The following is a 27427-nucleotide window of genomic DNA, read 5'->3' on the forward strand; positions in this document are numbered from 1 at the left end:
ATAGTCTGGCGAAGGGGCACATATGGCAACACCACTACCCTGCTCAGATTGCTACTACATGTATTACAAAGGGTTTTTTTGTATGAAGACAGAAATGGAGGAACATGGTGACTTGGCATCACCCCTGTGTTAACCAGATTTGTCCTCTGAATTCCCTAAATGAATGCAAAACACTGGGTAACTCCAACCAATGCCTGGTCTAGGCCTAAAAAGGCTGAGAAGCAGAAGCCCTGGTCTGATCTCAGCCTATGTGAGATGTCCGTACATGGAAGAGAAGCTCTTCAGAGACAGGCAATGAAGCTGGTGAGGGGTCTGGAGCACAAGTGTGATGAGAAGCAGCCGAGGGAACTGGTGCTGTTCAGCCTGGAGAAAAGGAGGCTGAGGGGAGACCTTATCACTGTCTACAACTGCCTGAAAGGAGGTTGTAGCATGGAGGGGGTTGGTCTGTTCTCCCAAGTAGCAAGTGATACGATAAGAGGAAATGGCCTCAAGTTGTGCCAGGGGAGGTTCAGGTTGGATATTAGGAAAATCGTTTTCACCAAAGGGGTTGTCAGGCATTGGAACGGGCTGCCCAGGGAAGCAGTTGAGTCACCGTCCCTGGAGGTGTTTAAAAGATGCGTAAATCTGGTGCTTAGGGACATGGTTTAATAGTGAACTTGGCAGTGCTAGTTTAATGATTCAACCTGATGATCTTAAGGGTCTTTTCCAACCTAAACGATTTTCTATGAGTTTAAGAACTGGAGGCTCAGCCCTTCTCTCCCCAGCGCACACGGGCGCAGAGGCCCAGCAGCAGGATCCCAGCCCTCTCACTGTAAAGCGTCTGGATAAACCACAAAATAAAAGTCAGGGATAAGTTCTTAAAACAATCATTTGTACTCCTACAGCAAACCAGTCAGGACTAAATCAGAAGCAAATGTCCACTGTTGTCAGGGCTGAGTCAGCAGGTGCTTTTGATAAAACCGTTATTTCTGCTCAGAAAGAACATGAGGGCTGGCCAAATACATAACACAAAAATATCCCTGCACTTGGCTGGGGAGAGGGCTGAACGATGTTGTAAACAGACGTGGAATATCTTTTCCTTCCTAGAAACACAGGACACCAAAATATAATCATTGGTCTAATTCTGCACCAAACTACATTTCTGCAACTTGCAGAGATGACTGGTTAAAAAAAGAATTCACATATTTTCATAAAAATGAAAAGTAGTGTTTTATGTTGTTTGCAATTGTTTGCTGCTCTCATTTCCAATGCAAAATTCAGAATAAAATATGGCAGTTTAAAATGCTTTGCTACCTGATTGTTGTTTGCCTTTCTTTTCCCTAATTCTGGCTTCTTCCCACTCCCCTATTTTCTCTGCCTTAGTATCAGAGAAAAGTAGATAAGAGGAAGAGTGTAATGAAACATTAAACTGAACACATTGCAAAATCAATAGAAATGCTGCCTTTTAAAAATTTGTGGGTTTTTTAATATAAAGAAAGGAAAAAATGTGTTTATAAAGCTACTTTGTAAATAATAATAATAATAATAATAATAATAATAATACCCACCAGCTTTGATTTTCATGAACTTGTCAGTTCACACTGCCCACTTCTCAATAGTAATATAACTACTCAGCCATTTCACAGGTTTAGAGTATAGCAGAAATTCCCCATTCATCTCACATACTAGAGTAAAGCTCTACATCCTATCCCTGTTGTTGCAACAAATGTTAAGTATGGCTTAAAATATAAGAGAGAGAACAATAAGAATGAGCAGGGTTGTTACAGCTTATTACTGTGCATTCATTCAAGAAAATTCTTCTTCTGTCTCAAGACTCAAAAAAACCCAAAGAATAGCTGGATTATTTATCAACCCTGACCAATCACCAGCCTCCTGTCAAAGGAAGATGAGTCTTCAGATCCTGCTGTCTTGTTGCATGAGAATTCACTTAAGGGAAGTTGACGGGGCAGGGGGGAAAGTAAAAATAAAGATAATCGGTTTCACTTTCTATAATGCTTTTTGGAGGCACAGAATGATCTTTCAATGACAAAAATGAAATTAAGCTGGACTGCAAGTTATTAAAAAAAAAAAAAAAACAACAACACACAAACAAACAAAGCCAAGTCTTCTTGGGTGTTTCTTTTTGTTGTTTTTTTAAAACCTTAAATTGTCAACACTTGTAACTGTTGATTTGTAGTGAACTCTTCTAGCATGATGCACAAAAATAAACACAGGTATCTACAACTGCTCTTTCCTGGACAGAGTCAGAAACGCTCATGCAGGAAGACTCAAAGTAAGTAAGCTATAGGAGAATTAAGCTGCTCTGAGTCTTTTGCTCAAAGAAATAGCCCAATAACCCCATGTCTGAGAGCAACAGAGGCTAACACCTCATGTTCATAATTACAGTCTCTGGGTGTGCTCAGAGAAAAAAAAAAATAGCTATTTTAACTGAAGATAGTTTTGCAACCTCTTCACAGCCAAGGGCTTTCATTTCACACTCCTTCCACTGATCACACGTGTCATAAGACATTGTCTAATTTAGAGCACACAATGACATCAGTTTCTAAACTGAATATTCCATTAAACTTGATACCGATCATATGATGAGCAATGAAAACTTCTGGAAAACTATTTTTGGGCAAGGCAAAAGCTTTGGGACTAAGAAAAGTAATTAGACCTTACTGCAGTTTATTTCAATTTGTCTGAAGCCAAATCCTACTTTTCCATAGGCTTCCCCAGAAGATGAGTATTGAAGTGCTAAATCAGTAAATACATTGAAACAATTGCTGGAGATGTTAGGGTTATATTTTTTCAACTTCTTGAAAACTGGCATATCACAACTATGTTCAAGCAGAAGTAAGTTCCCCCAGCTTGTAAGGGTATGTTCACCAAGTCAGACACCATAGAGCAGGAGCCCAGAGGGTGACGTTATGCCGCTGCTGTGAGGTCACTGTCAAACACAGTCTATTTTACATGATGAGTGATAACTTTACCAGGAAATTCATCACTCTCTTTCTTTACCATTAGCCATCTCATTATTCTTTGGGGTTTCCAAGCAGAGAGCAGCAGATTAGCATACATGAAAAGCCATCAGACATCTGAGAGTGCAAGAAACCTACTTCTCTCTCTTCACTTACAGGAACTGCAGTCAAGAAATGCAAAACTACAGAGCAATGTGGCTTTAGGCAGAGTCTACTACTAAGGGAAAAGTGAATCTCTGTAAGCTGGCAAGCCAGCTGTGGAACAATGAGTCTTTTCATGAGGTTTCACTTATGTGGGGTGAAAAAATATCAGAAATATCCTTCTGACATTTACCTAGGCACTGGTAGTCTGTTAGGAGATCATCTGCTTCTTTCCAGTCCAGTGCTGCTCCAGAGCTATCAACGCAGAAGGACTTCTTAGTGTTAGGGTCTTGTTGAGAAGGTCTATACTGGCCATCTTCATCACACTGCAAACCCTGCTCATTGCTTTGACAGTAGGTGATACCTGTTATAAGTAAAGAAACAAAGAAAAAAAAGGTACAGTGATGATGCTCTCACTGGGTTTCAAAGAATGGATGAGGTTGGAAGGGACCTTTGAAGTTCATCTGGTCCAACCCTCCTACTCAAGCAGGATCACCTAGAGCCAGTTGGAGACTCCACAAGGTTAGAGACCCCACAACCTCCCTGGCCAATCTGTGCCAGTGCTCAGTCAGCATCATAATAAAAAAAGTGTTTCCTGATGTTCAAAGGAAACCTCCTGTGTTTTGGTTTGTGCCCATCACCTCTGGTCCTGTCAATGCAGCAGGACAATGTTTCAATGCTGTAGGACAAAAGTGCTCTAAGTGCAGCAGAGACTTCAGTAAAAATTAATCTGTAATTTGCACAGTGTTTTGTTCTCTGAAACACGAAATTCTCACTGCTTTGTTGTTACTGCAATTCATGTTCCTGACATTTTTAGGATTCTCTGCCATGGATCAGAACTCATTTATGCTAAGTACTGTAAAGCAAAGAAGTATAGAGAAGGGCAGGTTTGTTCAGTGCCTGCTGCAATAGATCCATAAAATGTTATGAATCACAGCACAAGAGCCATCACATCCATTTGTTACACCCCTCACCTTTGTTTTATTCTCCTTTTCAGTGAGAAAGAAAAGGCCCTCACACTGCATTATTAAATAATTAAGAACTTTGATTTTAATTACAAACATTTTCCCAACTACTTTACAGTTTTAATGATTTAGAAATATTTAGAAATCAAATCTCTGTGTTCCACAAACATAGAAATCTGGAAATTTGACTCATATCGAAGGCAGCAATAGCAGGTGGAGAGAGCCTGACAGGTCAACCACCTTGATGTCCTCCTCCTGAGATGCTACTGAAGCATAGGAAGGAAGGGAGGAAGGGAGGAAGGGAGGAAGGGAGGAAGGGAGGAAGGGAGGAAGGAAGGAAGGAAGGAAGGAAGGGAGGGAGGAAGGAAGGAAGGGAGGGAGGGAGGAAGGGAGGAAGGGAGGGAGGGGGGACGGGAGGAAGGGAGGGAGGAAGAGAGAGAGGAAGAGAGGGAGGAAGAGAGGGAGGAAGGGAGGAAGGGAGGGAGGGAGGGAGGAAGGAAAGGAGGAAGGGAGGGAGGGAGGAAGGGAGGAAGGGAGGGAAGGCGGAAGGGAGGAAGGGAGAAAGAGAGAAAGAGAGAAAGAGAGAAAGAAAGAAAAAGAGAAAGAGAGAAAGAAAGAAAGAGGGAAAGAAAGAGGGAAAGAGGGAAAGAGGGAAAGAGGGAAGGAAGGAAGGAAGGAAGGAAGGAAGGAAGGAGAGAAAGAAAGAAAGAAAAGAAAGAAAGCTGCAAGTGCAGTAAAGAAAACCTAAGGAGCAAACTTTTCAGCACAGGAGTCCAATATCCACACACGGTACTTACATGGAAATGAAGAATGACAATTCAATCTAATGTCTTCTGTAGGCAAAAGCTAATCAACGATGGGGTACATTACAATAAATGTGTCAGGGTTTTGAGGCTTGTTTGGTTGGTTGGGTTTTTTTAATTCCACTTAAGAGAATAAATAGATTGAAACAGAACAAAGCAGTCCCTATACTCACCAACATTCACACAAAACATTCTCACTACTCACTGTAATTTTTTTATCCATGAGCTAATGCTACAGAAAAAAAAATAATTTGGACGTAATAGGTGCTTTTCTTTATGGAACTGCATGCAAGAATAAGTCATTTAAACTGACTACACCAGCTTTAGTGAACACATTGATACCCGCTTTGTGAGAAGCGTTTGTATTTTGGCGGAAAATGCTGCACAAAAACACCAGAGTTCATGAAAGTGCCAATAAATGAACCATGTAAGGTGTTTCTCACTGATACTGAATGTCCAGATAAAGTTTCTGAGTACAATGAACACGCCTTAAGGAACCACAACATCCTGGATGAGACTGACCACTCATTTCTCATGCATTTTTGGTCAAAATATCAGACAGTTTGTTCTGTCTTTGTAAAACATCTTTGAATGTATGCAGAAGAGATCATAGCCATCCAAAAAACCCCAGAGGGAGAATCTTTTTATTGTTTTAAACTTACAGATGAAAAACAAAAAATCCTTTAGTTATTTGAAGACAGAATACAAAGCATAAGGGAAAAAAATGAGTTCAACTTACAGTGTTCAGCACTGAATGCTCCATAGGCGTTGGTAGTTTTGCCCACAGGACACTTGATACAGGAGGAACGTCCTGTCTGATACTGATAGTAGCCAATAGGGCAGGGAACGCAATCATTATTCTGGAAATGACTGCCCGGAGGACAAACAACTGCAAAAAGAACAACTAACTTATTACTCTTTTGGAATCCAAGCAGTTCAGGCATTTGCACACATATGTGGGGGTCTATATATATATTTCATGATGGTAGACATGCCATAGGCTCCAAGCTCTTAATATATGTATTCCTAAGTGGAATAACACAGGTGAACACTCCTTAAAAGTTAATTAAATACACCAATGGCTGAAATATAGGCAGTGGTCTTCTTTTTTCCCTCAGATCACCCTAAAACTGTTCTTGAATTAGTGAACATCAAGCTCTTTGGTAATACCAAGTCCAGGACTGATTTCCATATGTCAAATCCATTTGTAACAAGATAATGCATTTTGTGGATAGATTCTGAAAGAAAAGGTACACGAGATAGAAACAGAGTAACTTCAACCACTACAGACAGAAACAGAAAGGTTTCTAGGAGCAGAAATTCCAAAAACATCATACAGAAACCCACCATATGGCAAGAGTTTCATTCTGAACTCCTGGTAAAGAAATTTTTGGAAAGTGCTTCCAAACTAAACAGTAATGGCTGGATTAAACGTCACTAGTTGTGCACATGACAACGCAAACACAAAACAAACAGATATTTTTAGTCTGTATATATATCGTTTTCAGAACAATCGGGAGTAATATTTACAGCTGATGCATTACATATTACAGAGAAAACTCTTTATGTTCTGGAAGGTCATGAAATATTGTTTTTCCCTCTAGATCATTCGAATGAGCATTAAAGCAGAAGAGTCACAGACACATTTCCAGGACAATATCTTTACTTGTTATTTCACAGCTGCTTTCCAGATGTAGATTTCCTTCAAAACACTATCAAATGTATATTTTGGGACTTTGACAAGGTGTAAAACTTCATTTCTGTTTTTTCCCTATGTCTTGACAGCAGTTTAAGCTTGTATGAGAGAGAAACAGTAATGGAAAATTGGCCATCCTCACTACAACCCATATGATGAATTACTGTTCTGGCCAACATATGGGAAAGTAAAGTGATTTAACTTATAGGAGCACCTAAATTATAACAGACTTAAATAACAACTAGAATAAACATGACCATATCTTCCTTCATCTGCTGTAAATGGTCCAGTGGGAAGGTCTAGGATGAGACAATTGTGAAGCTGAAATTTTCCTGCTAAGTACATATCAAGGCACTTACTCTCGGTATAACACGTATCTAAAATCAATTACAGAACCAAAAATTCCTGGATCAGACAGAATTCTCCTTTCTCAAGCACATTATTTAATACACAAGAGTGTCTGATAGATTTTAAAGACATTTTCCAACACATGCAAAAAGGATCACGCTCATTACAAATGAACAACAGTAGAAATTGAAATGAAATGAGTAATCCATGCCTAAATGGAAGACAAAATGCAAAGGGAGAATAATTAAGCAATTAAAGTTTAAAAAAGAACAAATTAAGCTTCTCAGAGCATTCTCCTCTTTTTGTAGTTTTAGTCACGATGCGAAAGTAACACCTGTGTGTTCTATCACATTTTAAGCAAATAAAATTGCCCTTTTTTTCACACATTGGATCAAAAAAAGGGGAAAAAGAACAGAAAAAAAATGTTGGTGCAGAGACGTTTGATTCTAGAAGTCAGACAAACCATCATATTGTACTTTCAAGCTTTAATGTTCACACATTTTAACAACATAAGAAATTAAACAACAGCTTTGAGCCAAAATCTCAGAGCTAAACATTAGCACTGGGCCCAAACTTTGTAACCCTAAATTCGGCAAAAAATAAAATAAAATGTGAAAATAAAAATAATCCCCAAATTTAATCCCTTGCTCCTGCACATGAAATTCGTAACCTGGTCTCACTTCTAACTAGACTCGGACTTCTGTGTACCAGGGGAACAACACACTGAGTAGCTAATTCAAGACTAAAGAACAAGTCACTGGAGCACAGGGTCACCACTCACAGTATCCTCCTTTTACCTAAGACCAGCTTTTGCTATGCTAAGATGCTTAAAAACTGTCACAACTATCTTTACTCAATGCTTGCACTGCTCTTTCTTCCTTCCAGGAATACTGGAAAACTTTGGGATGTCAGATTTTTGATCTAGATTATTAGAAATGAAGTCTTGAGCTGCCAGCTCAGCTAGAAATCTAGCATTTTATTTTACATTTCAGTTATGCTCTGCTCAAAGCAACTCTAATAGAATTGCCAAGAATTCTAAATAATAAAAGGAACCTCATAAAAACACAAAATAAACCAAAGACAATTCATAAACAGGCTTCAGGTTTTCTCTTAAAATAAATTGGGAAAGAGGGGTTGAGTTCATAAAGTTGCCTTCTGGACAGTTCCTATCTCTCTTCTTTATGACTCACACCTTAGCAAATAAAGTGGTTTTTGTCCTTGTAAACTTTAGCTAAAATAAAACTGTTACCTCAGACTCTTAAGGAATTATATTCCTAAATACCTGTGGGGTAAAGTAATTCAGTGTAGGAGTCAGACAAAGAAAAACTAACACGATGTTACCCATTTTATGGGCATGAAAACATGAAACAAAGCTAAAATAGAAGAAACAGATGAGTGTAAGGAAAATACATGACATGAAGAGGCAGGTTCATGCAAGCTGCTTGTTCCTAAATGAAAATATTAAGTTTATTGAGAATACCAGTAAGCTGCTGCTACTAAGACCTGTCCATGCTTCCTGAAGCAAGGGGAAACATCACTCACAGTGAAAAACAAGCAAATATATAAGATCAGGATCTGAAAAGACAATTCGTATTCCAACAACAAAGTAGAACAGGAAGGGGAAGAGAATAACAAAATAATCCCTGTCACTCTCACACAACTTTTATTTCTGTAATCACAGAACTTCTGTACTGTAATCACAGTACTTCTTACTAGTAGTCCTTATTATTAGTAAAGAAACAGACCCAGACAGGATAAATGACCAGAATAAATCAATAATTTCAAATAAAAGTAAACATATATATATATATATATATATCCGAGAGGAACAAGAAGCAGAATTCCTAAATCACCTATTTAGAATAAAATACACAGTCGTACTACACAAATCATTTTCCAGCAGCATGGATACTCTGACATACAAAATCTCTGCAGAAAGCTGGAGCAGAAACTCTCCTTTTCATGTCTCTATGGTAAGTCTTTTTTACTGAGTGACTTTTTCTACAGCTAGCTGGTTCAAATATGTATGAACTAACTTAAAAGGTGAATTAATTCACTGCTTTCTAGAGACTTTTATCCCTGGCAGGAAATATTTGGCAGAAAGATCCAATTCTCTGAAAGCTCTTCTGCTCTCAATGACAGACCCTTCTTAATAAATAATACCTTTAATCAGTACATCTTGTTAAGTAACTGCAAGTTGTTACAGACTCCGGATTCTCAGTAGGAATTAATCTTTTTTCTGCATGGTGTATATAAATAAGCAAAAACTGAAGTGTTTTGGACTGTGGACATGAACTGAAATTGCAGTCAATTTACCCTTAAAGGTCCAAGCTGGAAACTGCAGCAGTTCAGAACTGATTCATCACTTGATTACCTTAAAGCCCTTGCCCAGACATAAGGAAGCTCTCCCAACAGAAAGACAATGACCATACCAAGCAGGGAGCTAGGATGTTTTCATGTATTTCGGTTTGCTCTCAAGGTCTCTAACTGAAGTTGCATAGTGTTGAAGTTTTCCCATCTGAAAATATTCCCCATACTGAAAAACTTATCCAGTACCTGTTACTGTTGATCTTAGAGAATTTTTTTACAATGAGAGTGGAAAAGTACTGGCCCAGGTTGCCCAGAGAGGTGGTAGATGCCCCATTCCTGGAAACATTCAAGGCCACGCTAGATGGGGCTCTGAGCAACCTGATCTGGTTCAAGATGTTCCTGCTCATGGCAAGGAATTGGACCAGATGAGCTTTGAAGGTCCTTTCCAATCCAAACTATTCTATGATTCTATGGTTATACCTAGAAGTAGCTTGACATAGTGAATACATCCCAAACTGACATAAGTAAGACACAGACTCACTGAGGCAAACTAGGCCAACAAGAACAATGAGGGTTGCACTGTAGGGGGGCTGATGTTGCCAAAAACACAAGAGGGGTTGTTCAGGCAAAGACTCTTTGGCAGCATGAGCTGGTACCCAGGAGCACCAGGGACAGCCACAGGGATCCATCAAAAGGTGAGTTTGGCAGCCCTGAGCAGGATGTTGGCAGAAACGCAGTTTGTTCCAGCGAAGCAGACTAAACAGAAGGAAAGAAGATGAAAAGAGGGCAGAAGTGCAATCAGGTCTGAGTGTTGGCCAACACGAAGGAAGCTTCCATCTGAGCTGGCTGGACTTGACCCAGGAATTCAGAGTCTCAGGACTTCTGTCATTTCTGCATCTAGGTTTCTATTCGGAATAATGTATCATCATCTGAAGCACCAGCTACATTACCTTTGTGAAATCTTATCAAGGATCACATACACTACAGAAAGACTTTCTCATACCAGACAGATCTAAAAAATCTCTGAAAATGTTTGTAAAACCTACTGTGTCAGTGGCATGATGCCTATTTCCAAATCAAAGCACTAATTCTCATCTCTCCTCAGATTTGCCATTCACGTTTGTGTTTCACGTCTTTGATATTAACCATAAAGACAGGTTCACTGATGATTTTCAGACTTTGGCTTTGTACTGATTCCTAAGAAGGGAAAGTTAAACTAAGACATACCACATCCTTGTGAATTTGGGGCTACTTTCCCAGGAGATGAAGTTCTTCGAAACCCGTTGCTACATCCTAGCTGCACAGTCGGAGACAGATCAAACTCTTCATCCCGGGGGAAATCAATGACAGAATCTGCTAGGAATTGCTTGGAGTCCAAATGGAGCAGAAAATAACCACCTTTAATCTCTTTCATAAATGCTCCAATGAGGTTTTCTCCAACAATTGCATTTTCTAAAGGGGAAAAAATACAACAAAACAGCATAAAGATACTCTGAATATGGGAATGGATAACCACACAGAGACTGATGAACTCTACATTAAAAACATGGGCAGATACAGAAATACAGCCATGTTAGCAAACAGCAGAAAATAATAAATCTGTAAAGTGTCTGTCAGATCAAAGTCCTAATGTCAGTATATGTAGAGGGTGCTAAAGAAACGAGTGGGGAAAAAAAAAAAAAGAATATTCAAAAACTAAAGCATCAGAGAACAAAATTTTAATTCTGAATTACAGAAATCCAGCAGATGAAAGCCAGGATTATCTGACATTCAGATTTAATTTATTCCTATTTTTTTTAATGGGTATCATTGGCATATTTTCCAGCATTTTGTTGGTTTGTTTTTGATGGTCAGCATCTGTAGCAACATAATAATCACCCTCCATCATACTACTGATACTCAATGTACCCGCCTATGCAACAGCATGCTCTTTACAATTGCTGAAGCTGGTGTCTAAAGCTGGAAAACAGTGAATATCTTTCCTATTCTCTATGTTATTGGTTGCCCAGACAGCTTCCCTTTTGACGATTTGTGCAAGGATAATTTTCAGTGCTAGATCAAGAGTGTATTCCCCAGTCTGGCTGGACCAAAAGTGCTACAAGAACAGTGCTCCCAACAGATTGTGTTTGCTATCACATTCTGTTCAGCCCTGTAGGCTTTATGGCATTGAATGAAACGTTTATGTGGTTTACTGCTTCAAATTTGCAAGACAAGGACCTTCTGTAGCTACAAGTGATGGGCAACCCAGCAAATGGGAAGTCCTGCACTCTGTAACTTTGAGTTTTGCAAGGACACCAACAACCTTAGATGCTGAATTTCCATGGGGAGGATGTTACATACACGCTGTACAAAGATGATTTATTTTGTGACTGATGTGTCCAAGGCATATAGCTGAGGGTACCACTGCCTTCTCATGTGGTGAGTTTCTCAACTTTGCACTGGAGCCCTGGGCTGGGTTTTCAGTTGTGTGAGGAGAGAATTTTACAGCCAGGTACAAGGCTGTAAACGTGCAGAACAGACTGTACCCTTGCAATGTTTTTTCTGAAGTATCATCCTAGACCTTTGATACTGAAAGTGTAGGTGCCCTTTTCTGTCAGAACGTTCCTCTGTAGCTGATTGCTGTTGTGTAGATGTCGCTTCTCCCTTTGGAGAAGAGGGACATGAGATTTTTACACTTATGAGCTACAGTGAACAGACTTTGAATTGAAGTTGACAGCTGTGTCCTCATGTTCTCAGTGCTCTGTTTCCTCCAGCTTTGAGCTGCTTATCCTTCTGCTGCACTGACACTTACTATAACCAACAAAACAGCACTTAGTTTTGTTCAACTCCAGTCCAAAATGATACTTAGCTCATGAGGAAGTAATTGGAGATCAACATATAAACAACAACATTTTGCAAATGTTTTGCCAGAATTTGTCTCATAATTGAAAGCAGGAATAAGCAGATTATCCTTTTATTCACACAAATATCCTTCTGAATTGTCTAGTGACTAGATGTATCAGAATTAAAAATAACCTTGAAATGACAGCTAGAGGGAATTCACATGTGGGAAAGAAGCAAACAGTCAAATCAGTAAGAACTCATTTAGGTTTTTTGAATTTCCTTTAGTCTAAAATGTTTCCCTGTGTTGAAAAGTTCTTAACACTGTCACTAAACGTGGCCCCCCTATGACCACAGTAAGTATCCATGCATACATAGTATCCTTTACATTCAGAGTATATAAATGAGTGTTCAACTGCAGTATACATGTTCATGCACTGCAAATAGACAAGTATGTCCTGGAACATCTCAACAGACAACAATTCAGTGCCTGACAGACACACTAGCCACAGTCTCACTGGTAATGTCTTACACAAGCTGCCTTGGTCCAGCCCTTCCAGCAAGGCTGGCCAGCTTGGGGCCACACTTCCCTGCTGACATGGGACCAAGCATCTGGCCCAAGATGAGCCTCCTGGGACCTTCAGCACGCTCTAAAGCGTGGCAGATACAATAGTGCTACCCTCATTTTCCTCCTGTTTTGCTGCATGATTTTGGCAATTCAAGCTACTACACATCTCATACATTGTTTGATTTACTGGAAGTTCTTACTAAACATTTCTCCAAGGCCTGGTATATGTTTAGGGACTTAGACTTCTCAGGGGACAATACATCTTTTCATATACAGAAATATCCTACAAATTGCTACATTTCGTGTTATGTAGTGGGAAGAAATCTGATTTAAGATTTGCTGCTGTCGAATGAAACACTAATTTCAATAGGAAAGGGATCATAACATTACCTGGAGTTTATATTGGCCAAATGAGAAAGTGAGAGAAAGGAGAAAAACAAAAAAAAAAATCATTTTGTTGTTGTTGTTTTCTTTTAAGAAAATACAGAGTTCAAAGACACAGCTTAAAATACTGTTTGCATAGTTCAGGGATTTGTCTCCTCCGCTGTCACTGATGGGGGCTGTTTACTATGTGTTCATCTACCAAAAGCCCATTTTTATAACCCCCAGTATTTTTTGCCTGTTGAACACAAAAGATACAAACTGCTGGAAGTATTCCCCAATGTTTTGGAGCTGAGGTCTAAGCTACAAAGCCAAATGGCATAAGAGCCTTCAGGAAGGATTTTGCACAGCCTCAGAATTCAGGCCATTAAAATATCTGCAAGAAAAGAAAAGCAATCAAGCATTCACGAGTGATTTAGTTTTGAGGCTCTCCATTGGGAACATGTGCGCACTTCTGGTTTGCAATTTTTTTCTCAGCTACTTCACAGGAGGAAAAAGAAAACTTCTCATTTACCTGTAAAGAAGCTAGGAGAAGAACAAAGCTATTTTAGTGACACCAGTTTTCAAATCAGAGAGCCAATTTGCACCTCAATCAGTAAGACTTGAAGCTGTTTGTAGAAGGCAATGGAAGCTGATGGAGTCAAGAGGATACAGAAACCAGGTTCTGCTCTGCCTCATCTGAAACCATCCAGTCATTCCCTGAAAAGCAATTTTAGTACTACTGGGAAACTACAGTGTGGAGAGTGTAAAAAGTGTAATGCCCTCCAAGGGGAACACTTTTAAAAGTAAAGCTTAGTATAAAACCAAACACACTTCTACTTTGATCCATCTTCTGCAAACTGCTCGAATATTCATGTTTCCCTTATAATTTGGAGCAACCTAATGGACGTAAACATAAACAGATTGTAAAGCCAGGAACCACACGACAACTGCAGCTGCTCTCTGTGACCTGAACACTTTTGGATTCGGTTTTGATCACGCAAAAAGTGCTGCAGGGCACACACCTCCTAGTCCCAAAGTCAGAGGGAAGAACAACTGCAGCCAGTGTTATTTATTTTTGGTGCTGGGAAAACTACTGCAAAGCAGTAAAACTGGAGAAAAGGTGGCACAGAATGTATTTGACTTTGGGGTATGACTTTTATGTATTTTGTTTTAAAGGGAAACACTGACTATTTTGAAAGAAGTTACATCATCCCTAATTCACTGAGACCAGAGTGGAGATCTGCAAGTCCACGGTCCCTGCATAATTGCTCTAGGACTTCCAAGGTAAGGGTCGTCCTCTAGTGTCAAGTGTAAATAAATAAAAAAAAGGGGGGAGTGGGTGCAAAAAAAAAAAAAAAAAAAAAAAAGGAAAAATAAAATAAAAAAAAACTTGGAAGAAATTAGCTGTATTTTTGACAGTGTGTGAATTGTGTTGCTCTGAGTCCAGCCAATAAGGAACACAATCTTTTCCACCACTGAGGACCTGCCTAAGGAAGTGAACATCTGGGGCTGTTCCGCTCATGTCTGATAAAGTAATTTTCAATCTCAGTTAGGGAAGCTGAGGCAGTCCTATCTGAAAAAAACATTCAATCATAGCTCTTTCCACTGTGCAGTCACAGACTGAAAAGAGAAATATATCAACACCAAAACCAGTATCTTGTTAGTGCTTCCTAAGAGCAGACACAGGGAAGCAAAACAATCAAAACCAAAGCAGGATTAAATCACAGAATCACAGAATCACAGAATGGCAGGGATTAGAAGGGACCTCGAAAGATCATCCAGTCCAATCCCCCTGCCGGAGCAGGAACACCCAGATGAGGTTACACAGGAAGGTGTCCAGGTGAGTTTTGAAGTCTCCAGAGTAGGAGACTCCACAACCCCCCTGGGCAGCCTGTTCCAATGTCTGTCACCCTCACTGGGAATAAGTTTCTTCTCAAATTTAAGTGGAACTTTTTGTGTTCCAGTTTGTACCCATTACCCTTCTTCCTATCATTGGTTGTCACCAAGAAGAGCCTGGCTCCATCCTCCTGACACTCACCCTTTATATATCTGTAAACATTAATGAGGTCACCCCTCAGTCTCCTCTTCTCCAAGCTAAAGAGACCCAGAAATATCATAGGAAAAAAACAAAACAAAACAAAAAACACCAAAACCAAAACTTACCAATATCATGTAAGTCAGGGAGCGAAGCTGCCGGGATGTTTTCCAGCTGAGTCCTCCACGTGACATTCACCCCCAGGCGATCCACACTCAGGCATTCAACATAGACAGTGGAATCATCACAGACAGAAACTGAGCTGGTATCTCCAAACGCATTTACCTCAAATTCAAAATCAAATTAAACCACCGTTAGTCAATCTGAGAACCTTCTAGTTCCTCTATTCATTTGCACCATTCTATGCTCAGAGGAAACATTTTCAAACGTCTCTGTAAAAACAAAGGTAGAAGTAGTAAGAGATAATTTTAGAAGGTCTTTTACTCAAATCAAAGGGTTCTCTTCCATAAAAATATATTTTTACTAAATGTTGAATTTATGTGATATAACTTCTATGGTTAACGTTAATCTGATCTGCTCCTGTGGGGTCAGTGAGACTAAAGATCCTATTTTCCCAGCCTTCCATATGAAAGTGCTGCCGATCCTGACAGATTTCATGGAATTTTCTGCTCTTCTACCTCTCTTGAACAGGCAAAAGAAAAAAACAACAAAACACAACAAACAAAAAACCCCAGCAACAATAGAGAATAAGGAATTTAAATTACCTGGAGGTGACATAAACCACGAGCCTTCAACTCATCTGAAATAAGTAACTGGAATGCCTGAAGTAATCCAGAGTAGTCAGAACTACATGTCCTCTCAGGTGGTAGCAGCAGTTGAAAGTGTGTTTGAGCTTGGACTGTCTGAAATAATTGGAGCTCTAAAAATTAAGTAGAAAGGGCATTTAGTAGCCTCAGTATTTAATGTATGAGTTTCAAAGTTACTTTGAGAAAAGATAGCATTGATTTGGCATTTTGATCTTGCATCTATAACATCTCCCCACTTCTGGGTGAAAGCAATGGAGTTGTTGGTAATAAATAATAAGCAGCAAGAGACACGCTTGATAAATACATATGTTGTGCATTAGATGAAAAAAAATATTATATGGCTATAATAAAGAGATACTTTACACTGGAAAACTAACAGAAGGATGAGGAACAATCTGCATCATTAATGATGATTTTTTATAAGCTTTCACAGATAGGAATTCCCAGAGAACTTGATGAAAGCTGACTTTCTGCCAATACTTATAAAAGAAACGGGAAGACAGGAATTATTGACTTGTTAAATTCTGCATCTCTTAGACACAATCATGAAAGAGCTTCTGTTTAAAAAGCGATTGAATGGTTAAAGCAATTAATACTAATTCAAATGTACCTTCAGAAATATAGCTTGCCAAATTAACTGTTTTAAGAGAGAATAAATTTGATTGCATAATAATGACATTGACATGGAGATATACAAAGGCCTTCCAACTTTCTGATAGCAAACCAAAATGGCACAAGTAATAAAAATTGATGAAAAATCCATAAGCTCATCAGTCACAAAATTAAAATCTATTTAAGTCAGTTTTTAGCCAGAAAAAAAATGTGCAAATATCTTCTCTGCACTGGAGCTACATTATCCCAGGCTTCACAGAGGGTTTATTATCTTAGATTCAGCACAGCAGTGATGCTGTCATGCCACCTCCAAACAGAGCTGGCTCTTATCCCACCAGCCTGGAGAAGCAGCAGAGCTCTCCCCTCTCCCTCAGGGTGCATTTTGTTAGGACAAGGGGTAATAGTTTTAAACTAAAGGAGGGGAGATTCAGGCTGGACATGAGGAAGAAATTTTTTACAATGAGGGTGATAAAACACTGGCCCAGGTTGCCCAGAGAGGTGGTGGATGCCCCATCCCTGGAGACATCCCAGGCCAGGCTCAACGGGGCTCTGAGCAACCTGATCTGGGTGAAGATGTCCCTGCTCATTGCACGGGGGTTGGACTAGATGACCTTTGAAGGTCCCTTCCAACCCAAACTGTCCTATGAATCTATAATTCCACGACTGACCTCCTCTACAGACCCTTGCAGCATCACCTACAAGTGTCACTGCTGGAACACAATTCCCTGTCCCTCACACACATAACAGGGATGGGAAAGCCTGTGAAGCATCCAAGGAGAACAGTGGGTGGCACCTGCTTCTTCCTGCAAGGCACAAAGTCCTCTATCTGTTTAGTTTATCAGAGAGTAGTTAAGGGATGACTTAAGCACAATTTCTAAGTGTACACATAAGGAACTGGAAGTAAGGTTTTTCAGAGCGTGGGTAATTATCCATTGGAACAAATTACTAACTGTTTTGGTAAGTTATCCATTATCATGAAATTTATTCAATTGCCTCTAGATATACTGAGAATTTCTTCTCTCTCCTTAAAATCCTGCTCTATTTCAAACACATATTACTGTGGGAAGTCCTGAGCTCGTATCAGACTGAGACTCACCTCTGTCCTCACAAAGTTAATTAACTGGCATCAGGCAAACATGAAAGTTACTTCACGAGATGCTACAAAATCCTAGCAAAATGATTACAGACAGGCAAAAATCTCAGTCTGAAATTTAAAGTTTAAAATAACTTACATTTGGAATAAAAGACCTGGGGTACAACTTGAATGTGTCAATCCAGCAGTTAACAGAATGGGCTTAACCCAGTTTGCACTTTGCAAAGTTAAGCACTGCTAGGAATTGCTGTTTTGATCAGAATGTATCTCTATTTGAAATAATTGAAAAAGCCAGCATTAATATCCAATTACATGAGCTCTGAAATAGACAACTGATTCTTCCAAGATTTAAAGTTCTGTTTTTTTCTCGAAAGAAAAATGGTTTAAAAAACACCTCAAGTCAGCCAAAGACAACAATAATCCTAAAGAACAGACTGCTGCAAAAAGATGCAGCAGTAACAGTGACTTGATTATGCAAATAAACAGTCAAGCTCTGCCAAACCCAAACATCTGGCACTCATCTGTTCTTCCAGGACTAAGTGGTTCCAATAGAACCACTTGACGGTGCCAGCATCTTTTAACTTGCAAAGAAAATCTGCATATAGATTGAATAACTATTTATAACTATATTATTACAGAAAAGCAGGACTGTTTCTGGCATAGCAACCAGCCAAGAGGCAAAGACGAAGATGGCAGAAGACGGGGCTAATCTACACTTTATTTAGCCACTCCCATATAACTGTTGTGTCCTATTATCATCATTCACACAGTAGCTTCACGATGAAAGTGCATTTTTGTACATCTATTTACACTGCTCTGTGCCCTTCCCATCCCACTGTGGTTCAGACGTACTCTGGCAGGCCTGATACAGGGGGGCGGCCAAGACCCATCGACGTCGCTGCACATCACACTGAAACGACGTGCTGGAAGAGGAGCTGTAGAAGCCCTGGCGACACACCAGCCAGCACTGCTGAACACTTGAGGCTTGCCCAGAAACGTCTTCACAAAATACAGCTCCGTTGGGAACAGATGAGGCACCGAATGGCAGAGCACACTGCGGACCTTTGGGCACAGGAGAAAGGGGATATATTAGTGGCAAACCATGAAGCACTTCTAGTAAAAAGTCCACATAAGCCTCGTACCAACAGAGGAGACCTGGACAACACTCTGCGCATTTCCCACTCCTCTCAACTTGGATCTGGTTCAATGTCACCGTGGTTCAGTTTGCTAAAGCTGGTGAAAAGACACATATTGACTTTGATGGGTAATGCAATGGGTCCAGAAAGCTACGTGCATGGTTTATAAGAACAGATAAGTTTAGAACTTTCATGAATAAATTTAAGCAGGAAATGAGAAGGAGGTTTCCAATCATCAGCAGAACAAGCCTTTACAAAAGATGTCCAGTGGAAATCATCAGGTCCGAAAAAAATATCTCAGTTCTCTTTAGGGTCACACTGGAAAACTTTAAGATCAGGAGCTCATGACTGTGGTGTGTTCAACAGCACCAGGATATTTCTGGTGACCCAGCAGGTCCTTAACAGTAGTATACAGCTTTGGAGTTGGTGCACAAAGTTTACCCTATTGACTCACTCTACATCAGTACAGTTATTTCAACCCTGCTAGCCCTCTGTAACAGACTTATAACAGAGAAACTACAATGATAAGTAATTCGTACTAATCAGTACAAACCAACTGCTTCACTTGATATTAGCCAAATCTCAACCTAGTTAATAATTAAACACTTATGAGTTCTGGAGAACTCATAGGAAGAAAAAACAACTTCCTCACTTAGAAATAAATATGAAGATAGAGATGTTCTCATCTAGTACAATGCACTTGGTTGCTGTATATATAGATCATTTTCCAAATACCAATGCTCAGATCAGTCCCAGCCTCCCTAGTCATTGGAGAAAGGCAAACATTGCTGGTGCTTCATTCTAAGCAGCCTTTCTCTCCCCTTCTGATGGAGATATGGAGATTAATTCCTTAACTTAGCAGGCACTTCAGTTAAAGCTTAAAACGTTGCAGGATGAATCTGAGATCCAGTGTGCACAGCACATCCTTGTTTTACAACCCTGAGAATTTCAATGCCAAAATAAAAGACTTTCATATTTGTCTCTCTGAATTGCCAAATGTATTTTTTTCCAAGTCGCTTCTATAGCATCTTTTCTGCAATAACTCTGTAAATGGGGCCACTATATCCCTCCTCTTCACTCATTGACACTGTACCCTATCTCTTCTTCAGTGAAGGTGGAAACGTGGCATTTTTGCTTAACAAATTTTTAATAAAATTCCTGAGATTTTAACACCAAAATATATCAATGTAAAAGAGACAGTAACAATTATCCTGACCAATGTAGACTTATTACACAAACATAGAATCATTTTCACTTGAAAAGACCTTTAAGATCATTGAGTCCACTATTATATATAAATTAATCTCTCTTTATACAAAGTATATTAAAAACAGTGTATGCTCTCTTTATTGCTCTAACACATTTCTATAGTCAGGAAGTCAAATTCATTCTCAGCTATATGCTACTACACTCTTTGGCTATCAGTTCCAGTGAGAGCTGGTGTGCGAACTAGGGAAATAATCAGCCCCCAAAACATGAGTGATGGATGGTTTTCTGCTGTGTTTCACAGGTTTCGGTTCACAATCAGTAAATGTATACCTCTTACATATGTCATCTCATTTGCTATCATTATCAAGCCAGCACCTTTTTGTCCTTCTATTTCTGCCCCACTTTCTCAGTCCTGTAAGAGTGAATCAGAATCCAAAGACTGATACTTCTTTCATAGGTGTTTCTAATGATTTCTATAAGCAAATCACCTTTCTGGAAGACTTTCTCACTCCACTCAGAGCTGCGGAATGTGAGGATGACAATGGCAGCTGCATCGAGGACTGCTAGGATACTCGGCATCATCTCTATGGTGCATGTCAACTAGAAAAAGCTGAATTCTACCTCTGATGGAAATGATTAAGCTAATGAAAACCTCATTGCATGCACTGAGCACTGTGAAGTTATTACTTGCTGTTTACAGCTGTCTGTTCTGATGTTGGAGGAGAAGCTTATCATATTTTTCCACCACAACAGCTTATTTTGCTGATAGTCAAGATCTCCAAGATAGTGAGACAGAACTGCCTTCTCTTTTTCCTGAACAATTATTAATATTAGTCAATCCCAGTACTAGGCTGGAAAGACTGAGGGGAAAAATTACTTTTGCTTCTCTATTCTTACACAATAACTAAGTTGTTTAGAATAAAAAATTCCATTGTTAGTTCAAAATCCAGGAAAATCATTTAAGATTATTTCAATGGTATTTCTATGCAGAAAATAACAAAAAGCTTTCATTAAAGCCAGGTTTCCACTATATTTCTAAAGCAGTTCACTCTCTCAGTGCAGTCTTTTAAAAAAGAAAGGTCATTAATCATTCAGTCACTATTTCCTCTAGCAAAAGTACAGCACTACACGATCCCAAGAAATATCAGATGTGAATGCAAAATGTAAAATTATATTAGGGGCATAGTTTGGGGCGCACCAACACCCTCCTTAGAACATATTCCATAAGGTCCCTTGGAATTTAGAGGGAAATGTAGAAAATGAGATTTCATGGAGAGAAGAAGATGTCAAGGACTTAACATTTACAATTAGTTCTGACTTTTCTCTGGATTACTAGAAATGTTTCCACTTTTCCCTGTTCAGCTATAGAGTCTATGGGAAAGTCAATCCAAACTGCTGAGTGTTGGGTCTCACATTGAGTTCCTACACCTGGTCCAAACAAAATAAAATCACTCAGTCCCACAGAGATACTAGTCCATAACTAGCCCTCAGTATTCCTGTGCTGTCTTTCCCAAGACATTGACCTGTTGAAAAGGGTCCAGAGGAGGCCACCGAGATGATCAGAGGGCTGGAACTCCTCTCTTATGAGGACAAGCTGAGACAGTTGGGGTTGTTCAGCCTGGAGAAGAGAAGGTTCTGGGGAGACCATATTGCAGCCTTTCAGTGGTTAAAAGGGGCATATAAGAACAATGGAGCCAGACTCCTTAGCAGGGCGTGTTTACAACGGGAAAAGGGGTAATAGTTTTAAACCAAAGGAGGGGAGATTCAGGCTAGATATGAGGAAGAAATTTTTTACAATGAGGATGGTAAAACACTGGCACAGGTCGACCAGAGAAGTGTTGGATGCCCCATCCCTGGAGACATCCCAGATCAGGCTGGACAGGGCTCTGAGTAACCTGATCTGGGTGAAGATGTCCCTGCTCATTGCAGGGTAGTTGGACTAGATGAGCTTTGAAGGTTCCTTCCAACTCAAACTGTTCTATGATTCTATGGTTCTATAACCTGAAAGCAGGATGGCAGCAGCTCTGTACTTGTTAGACTGATCAGCTCTGCTTCTCTGAAGAGCTAGAAACTTGTATTGGACTCCTATGCTGACATAGCTACACCACCCCAGCTCTGGAGCCAATCTCTTTAGAACTCCACACAACTCCACACTGCATGGGGCAGACACAACCCTGGCTCTCCTTGTGGCTTCTCGTGAAATCTCATCCACATAGCTCTCTATCAGTACAAGAGAGTTCAAAGAAAATGATGTTGGTGGTAGTTTCCAAGTTGGCTGAGGAGCTATCTAATTTATTATGTCTTACAGCCAGTTGGGCTGACACAATCAGGTATTTGGTTGGTGAGCATGTGTTGCTCTTTATTTAGCAGAATCATAAAAAGGAAACAGAAGGAATTTCTTATCACATGGTCTCATTTTCATAAATCTGCCAACAACTGTCATTAAAAAAAAGACAAAAACTATGGAAACATTTGTGTCTTGCAGGTACTAGTTGAAGGTTTTCTTTTTTACATCTCTAGTTTCCACTAATCATTACACTTTGGAGCAGAGTCTCATAGAAAGTTTAATTGCTTTGTTCCACTTCAGTTTTGGGAAATGTACGAAGGCCCTTGCAAATTAAATTTATCTAAATTTCTCCAATTTGGACATCTCACTTGAAACAAGTGAATTCTAGTGCTTCACAGCTCCGGTCATGCAGGAAATACTCTGTGAATAGGTAGTGTTTTGGCACATCCTTTTCACGACTCTGGTCACAAGTCAAGAGTAGGAACGGCAGAAACACACATTTTTCAAATTTTATTTCAGCCAGTTGAATGGCTTTCAAAGCCAGAGCCAGCTCAGACTGGAACAGGTTCAAATTTGTAGCAGGCTGTCCAGATTGACTTTTTAGCTAAGTTAAATAGCTCAACTATGATTTAACCAAGTTTATGAATAAGGAAAAGTCAAAGATCCATTCTCTTCTCCTTTCACCCAGACAAATCACTTGAAGAAAACCAGATATCATGCCCAGGTAGGTCTGAAATTTGCTGTAACACAAAAATAACCATAGCACTTGCGCAAAACTCTCTGTAAAGGTCTGGACAGAAAAAGTTTAAACATGATTAAATACTGGAAAAAAATAGGATCTAAGCCAAATTCCAGACCTGGACTTGCCCAGAAGCAACACGACTCAAGCAAGAACTCACTTGCACATGCCGGTCTTCCCCCACTTATTCGTGTCCCTGGCACCTCTTCTCCATTGTCAAAGACACACCAGCAGCTCTCTTGATCCTGGCTGCACTGCATAGGTGAGAACGACCCACCGTCCCCTTCACATTGTGGGATGTAGCCTTTGCCAGCTTCCCGTAAGCTGGTTTTAGACTTCAGCATATTACAGAAACTAGGACCTTGAAAGAGAGAAATTCATTGCAAGAACTGAAGACAACAAACTGATCATCTGCAGATATGAACTATACTAACGTACAGAATTGTCCTGAAGACTTTCATAGCAGTGCTTTCAGCCTGTGTTATCAGAAGGAAGCAATGAAGTGATCATGAAATCATAAATAATTTGAAGCAGTATAGAAATGGGAAGTTCTACTTTCACTAGAAAAAACACATTTTTTCTAAATATTAAAGTGCAAGTTATATGGGATTGCATGGATAAAATAGTTGAAAAAATACTGATATTTATTTTGCATTTATATGTCTTTTTTTTTTCCCCATGGATTTGATAGTGTATCATTTAGATGTTGATATCTAAATTTAAAAAAAAATAATATTTTTAATAAGAATTTTTGAGTAATATCATTTTAAATGTAATAATATGCTTATTTACATTTTTAAATAATCAAAATGTCCCAGTTTTATACCTTCAAAACTGGAAAGAAAACCCAGCCATGAAAAAGCAATATTTATGATCTCCCATAAATGAATAAAACAGGGACATGAGCATGTGGAGCCACACAAGAAGATCCAAAAAGTTCAGTCTCAATCTGAGACAAAGTTGGTTCTTACTGTTCTGTTCACCTGTGTCAGAGTAAGCTTGTAAGCCTGTGTTACAAAAAATTATTCAATTAATTCCTCAGTGAATGCAGTTACTTATCCCACATCAGGCCTGTTCATGGACTTCTATCATTAACCCATCCATAAGAGAAAGAAAGCGGACTTGCTGGGTCAGATGAAAGTTCTATCTAATTCACTATCCTCTCCTGAGTAATTATGTCCTCTGTTACTGATATTGTGACAGAAGGCTTGCCTAACTCCAGCAGATTGTTTTCCTAAATTTTCCATGGGAGATGGTGGGCAGAAAATCACTAAGGAACTGAAGAAACAAGGGGAGCAGAACTGGAGGCTCTTGGGCAGAACCCATGCACAGGCTCCAATAGGGCATCTCAGTTCCTACAAGCAGGGATTCTTCAACTTTTTGGATCTACCATCTCCTATGATACTTCAACAGTTACTCTGTCTTTATTTGAAGACAGTGAAAAGGTATTATAGATGTAATTGCATTCCATGGAGCAGTTGAGGACCATGTAAAATGGTCTCACTGACTGCACATGGCCCAGTTCCCACAGTTCAGGATTCACTGCCTTAAAAACTCATCCATAAGCCCAAAGAATTTCCTATAATGGTAAGAAATGGAAGGCAAAAAAATGCATAGAAGTCTGTCCATCAGTTTGTCTAGGCTGATATCTTTCTGGTATTATGAAAGTAAAGTACAATTATTTTCAGATACCCTTTCAACAATGATGTGCTTGTATCTACCATGTCACTGAGGAATTAAACTGTAAGCTCCCCATGTTTTCACAGGTATCATTCTGAAAGATGAAGTATGTGTGCCACAGAGCATGAGATATTGCCACTGTCTGTGGGTAAAGTGTAACTCACACTCAGGATTGCCATCCGAATCTTTGCTGCCACGCTGGAACACTTCTCCTGACACAGGATCTATGCACCAAGTATCTGTGTCGGATCTCTGCAGCACAGCGTATTCTCCTGTCTATGAAAAATCAATTACTTGTCATTGCAGAGCAATGTGTATTGGTACAGATACGCCAGCATCCATATCCCAAAGCCTGGATAAAATATTTGATTATGTTTATATTTATTCATTAATACAACATGCTAAAAAGAAACAAGAAATATTAAAATACAGTTTACCTATTTTAATACACAGAGCAGACCCTGAGAGAAGCAGTATGCAGAACTGAAAGCCCATTGAGATGAAGTTCAGGTATAATCTTGGTTTAAAATGTCTGTTCCTTGACCATCTCAGGGCTCTATCCTGTTCACTGCAATGTTTGAGAGCATCATGGACCCTATTTTGAGATACCTTCACCCACCTCCCTCTCATCCTGACATTCTCCCACAGCTCAAGAAGAAAGAGAACTCCAGATTCAGCCACTTAAGTTGTACCTTTTAAGCACAGCCCTGCAAAAGGACCAGGCAGAGCTACCTTGTAGGAGGGAAGCAAAGCTGCCTAGTCCCTGTTTTAATCTCAATATTATGTAAATTCTGCCTTATGGAGGGCAACATTGGCTGTTTGTTTTGTCTTATATTTTTCTTTCAGGTTAATAGGAATGCACAGGGGATGCTTAAGGAGCATAGACTGGAACTGTACAGGCCTTTGCTTTCTTGTAAGCAAAACCAGGGAGGTTTTCTTTCTCCCTCCCTTGGTCATGTCAAATCACCTCAAGGCAGTAGGGGACGAAGAGATCGGCTGTAGATGCATCCAGCTTTGAGCCACTCTGTCTCCAGCTGGAAATTAAGGCATTGGTTCGAGATCGCTGGCATGATGTCTGGCCTGTAAGAAGGAAAACATTCATGTATGTTAAAATAAATTCTAATAAAACTTAAGCTAGAGAAAGGGGTATACTCCCAGCTCCTTCACACATCTCCATTTGGCTTTGCTACCACCTAAGCAGGGTATTCTTGATTGGTGTTTGGTAACCACAGAATCACAGGATGGTTTAAGTTGGAAGGCACCTTTGGAGACATCTGGTTGGACATCTGGTCCAACTCCCCTGCTCAAGAAGGGCCATCAACACTAGAGGGTCCATTCTCAAATTGTGGAAGTCAAAATCACACATAGCAAAATTAAATTAATTAGCAAAACAAGCACAAAATTCCTTTTTCATTTCTTGCAATGGTTAGAAACAAGCCTTGCTTCATGCATATCATACTAGAAATTTAAATAAATATTAAAATTTGTAAGAACAAATTTGTAAGACAAATATTTAGGAAAGAAAACCAACTGACATTTGGGAAGTTCTGCTGAGCGTGAGACCAAGGAATCCACAACATAACGTCCTCTCTCATCCACACACCAGCAATGACCTGGCCAGGGAAGAAAAGCAGCTTTATTTCAGACGTTGTTCTGCAGTGTGCTTTGTTGTGTACTGAGAAGAATTTAATCCTCAGCAGCGCTATAGAAAGTGGTCAGTTAATCTAAGTCACAATTAATTCTGCTATCCAGACATAAGCAGACCACACGTCAGAGCAGTGGTGAGAATGGAGACAGAGCAGTTCTGGTAAGATTCTTCCATTGCAGCTCTACCCTGCAGCGTATCATCTACTTCCAGCAGTTTGGTATCATCCACAAACTTGCTGAGAGTGCACTTCAGTTCATCATCCTCATCATTAATGAAAGCATTATGCATTATGCAAGACCAGCCCCTGAACTGACCCCCGAGGAACACTACTAGCAGTGAGAAACTGAACATTGACTGAATTTTGAGCCACAATGAGCTGTCACTTGAGACCTTCATCCAGTCAATTTTCCACCCATCTTGTAGATCACTTCTCTCCCATTTGGCTACAAAAATACAGGATTTCCATCTTTCTATAAGAATTCTGCTTAGTTTTTCTTTGCTCGGATAGCCCAGAGTACCTTGTTAGCTCACCTGTGCTCTCGTAGCACTGAGCTGGCTCCCAGTTTCCCAAGCCATCACACTGTGGGATGTAAGGAAGAAATCCCAGCTGCGTTGCTTCCCCAGCAGAACGTTTTGAAGTAAAGTGACTCCGCCAGTAGAAATGCAAGACTATAAAAGATAAGTAAAATAAATATATTAGTGCCCAATTTAAGAAGAGATATTTTGAATGTAGGTGTTTGTAAACACCTCATTGTTCCCTGCACTTCAGAAGGGAAAATAACAACTGCTGCAAGTATACTGAGGTTGGTAGGTGTCGAGATCTCATATACGCATGGTCTCATATTTATCAGGCAATTGATATCAGCCACTGGGTTAGTAGGTTAATTACACTGATTAATGATATTTGCTGAGTTGCACTTCTTTTCCAGAGAAGCTGAATTTGACATAGAACACTCTTGCACAGATTCTGGCCATTAAGGTCTCATCCCTCTTTCACCTACCTGACCATGCAGACAGTTGGAGAGCGTAGTCACTGCCCATTAACAGTTCCTCAGAGACCACCAGCTCCGACTCGTAGGGCCGAGCAGAACGTAGGAGCTCATTGTCTGTGAGCTGTATTCCCTTTGCCATCAAGTAGCTTTCTCCAAAAGGGAAGTGGGAACTATTTGATGCCAGAATGAGCTGCTCTGCCTCCTCCATAAATTTCATGGCTTTCTGCTTAACACCTTCACATATACCAGGACCTG

General features: G+C 39.8%; 1 protein-coding gene across 1 annotated transcript in view; it reads right to left on the minus strand.

The window, feature by feature from the left end:
* Positions 1 to 27427, minus strand: part of TG (thyroglobulin) — a gene marked incomplete at its 5' end in the record, with an annotated part of 161899 nt that overhangs the window by 114285 nt on the left and 20187 nt on the right. Inside the window, 12 exons of the mRNA XM_080339625.1 lie at positions 3295 to 3465; positions 5609 to 5758; positions 10451 to 10675; positions 15138 to 15294; positions 15735 to 15889; positions 18334 to 18543; positions 23013 to 23213; positions 24697 to 24808; positions 25500 to 25612; positions 26068 to 26145; positions 26712 to 26849; positions 27182 to 27424. Of these exons, the coding sequence (XP_080195751.1) occupies positions 3295 to 3465; positions 5609 to 5758; positions 10451 to 10675; positions 15138 to 15294; positions 15735 to 15889; positions 18334 to 18543; positions 23013 to 23213; positions 24697 to 24808; positions 25500 to 25612; positions 26068 to 26145; positions 26712 to 26849; positions 27182 to 27424 (1953 nt within the window). The remainder of the gene's footprint in view (positions 1 to 3294; positions 3466 to 5608; positions 5759 to 10450; positions 10676 to 15137; positions 15295 to 15734; positions 15890 to 18333; positions 18544 to 23012; positions 23214 to 24696; positions 24809 to 25499; positions 25613 to 26067; positions 26146 to 26711; positions 26850 to 27181; positions 27425 to 27427) is intronic.

The sequence above is a fragment of the Nesoenas mayeri genome, assembly GCF_963082525.1.
Source record: "Nesoenas mayeri genome assembly, chromosome: 2".
Taxonomy (NCBI): domain Eukaryota; kingdom Metazoa; phylum Chordata; class Aves; order Columbiformes; family Columbidae; genus Nesoenas; species Nesoenas mayeri.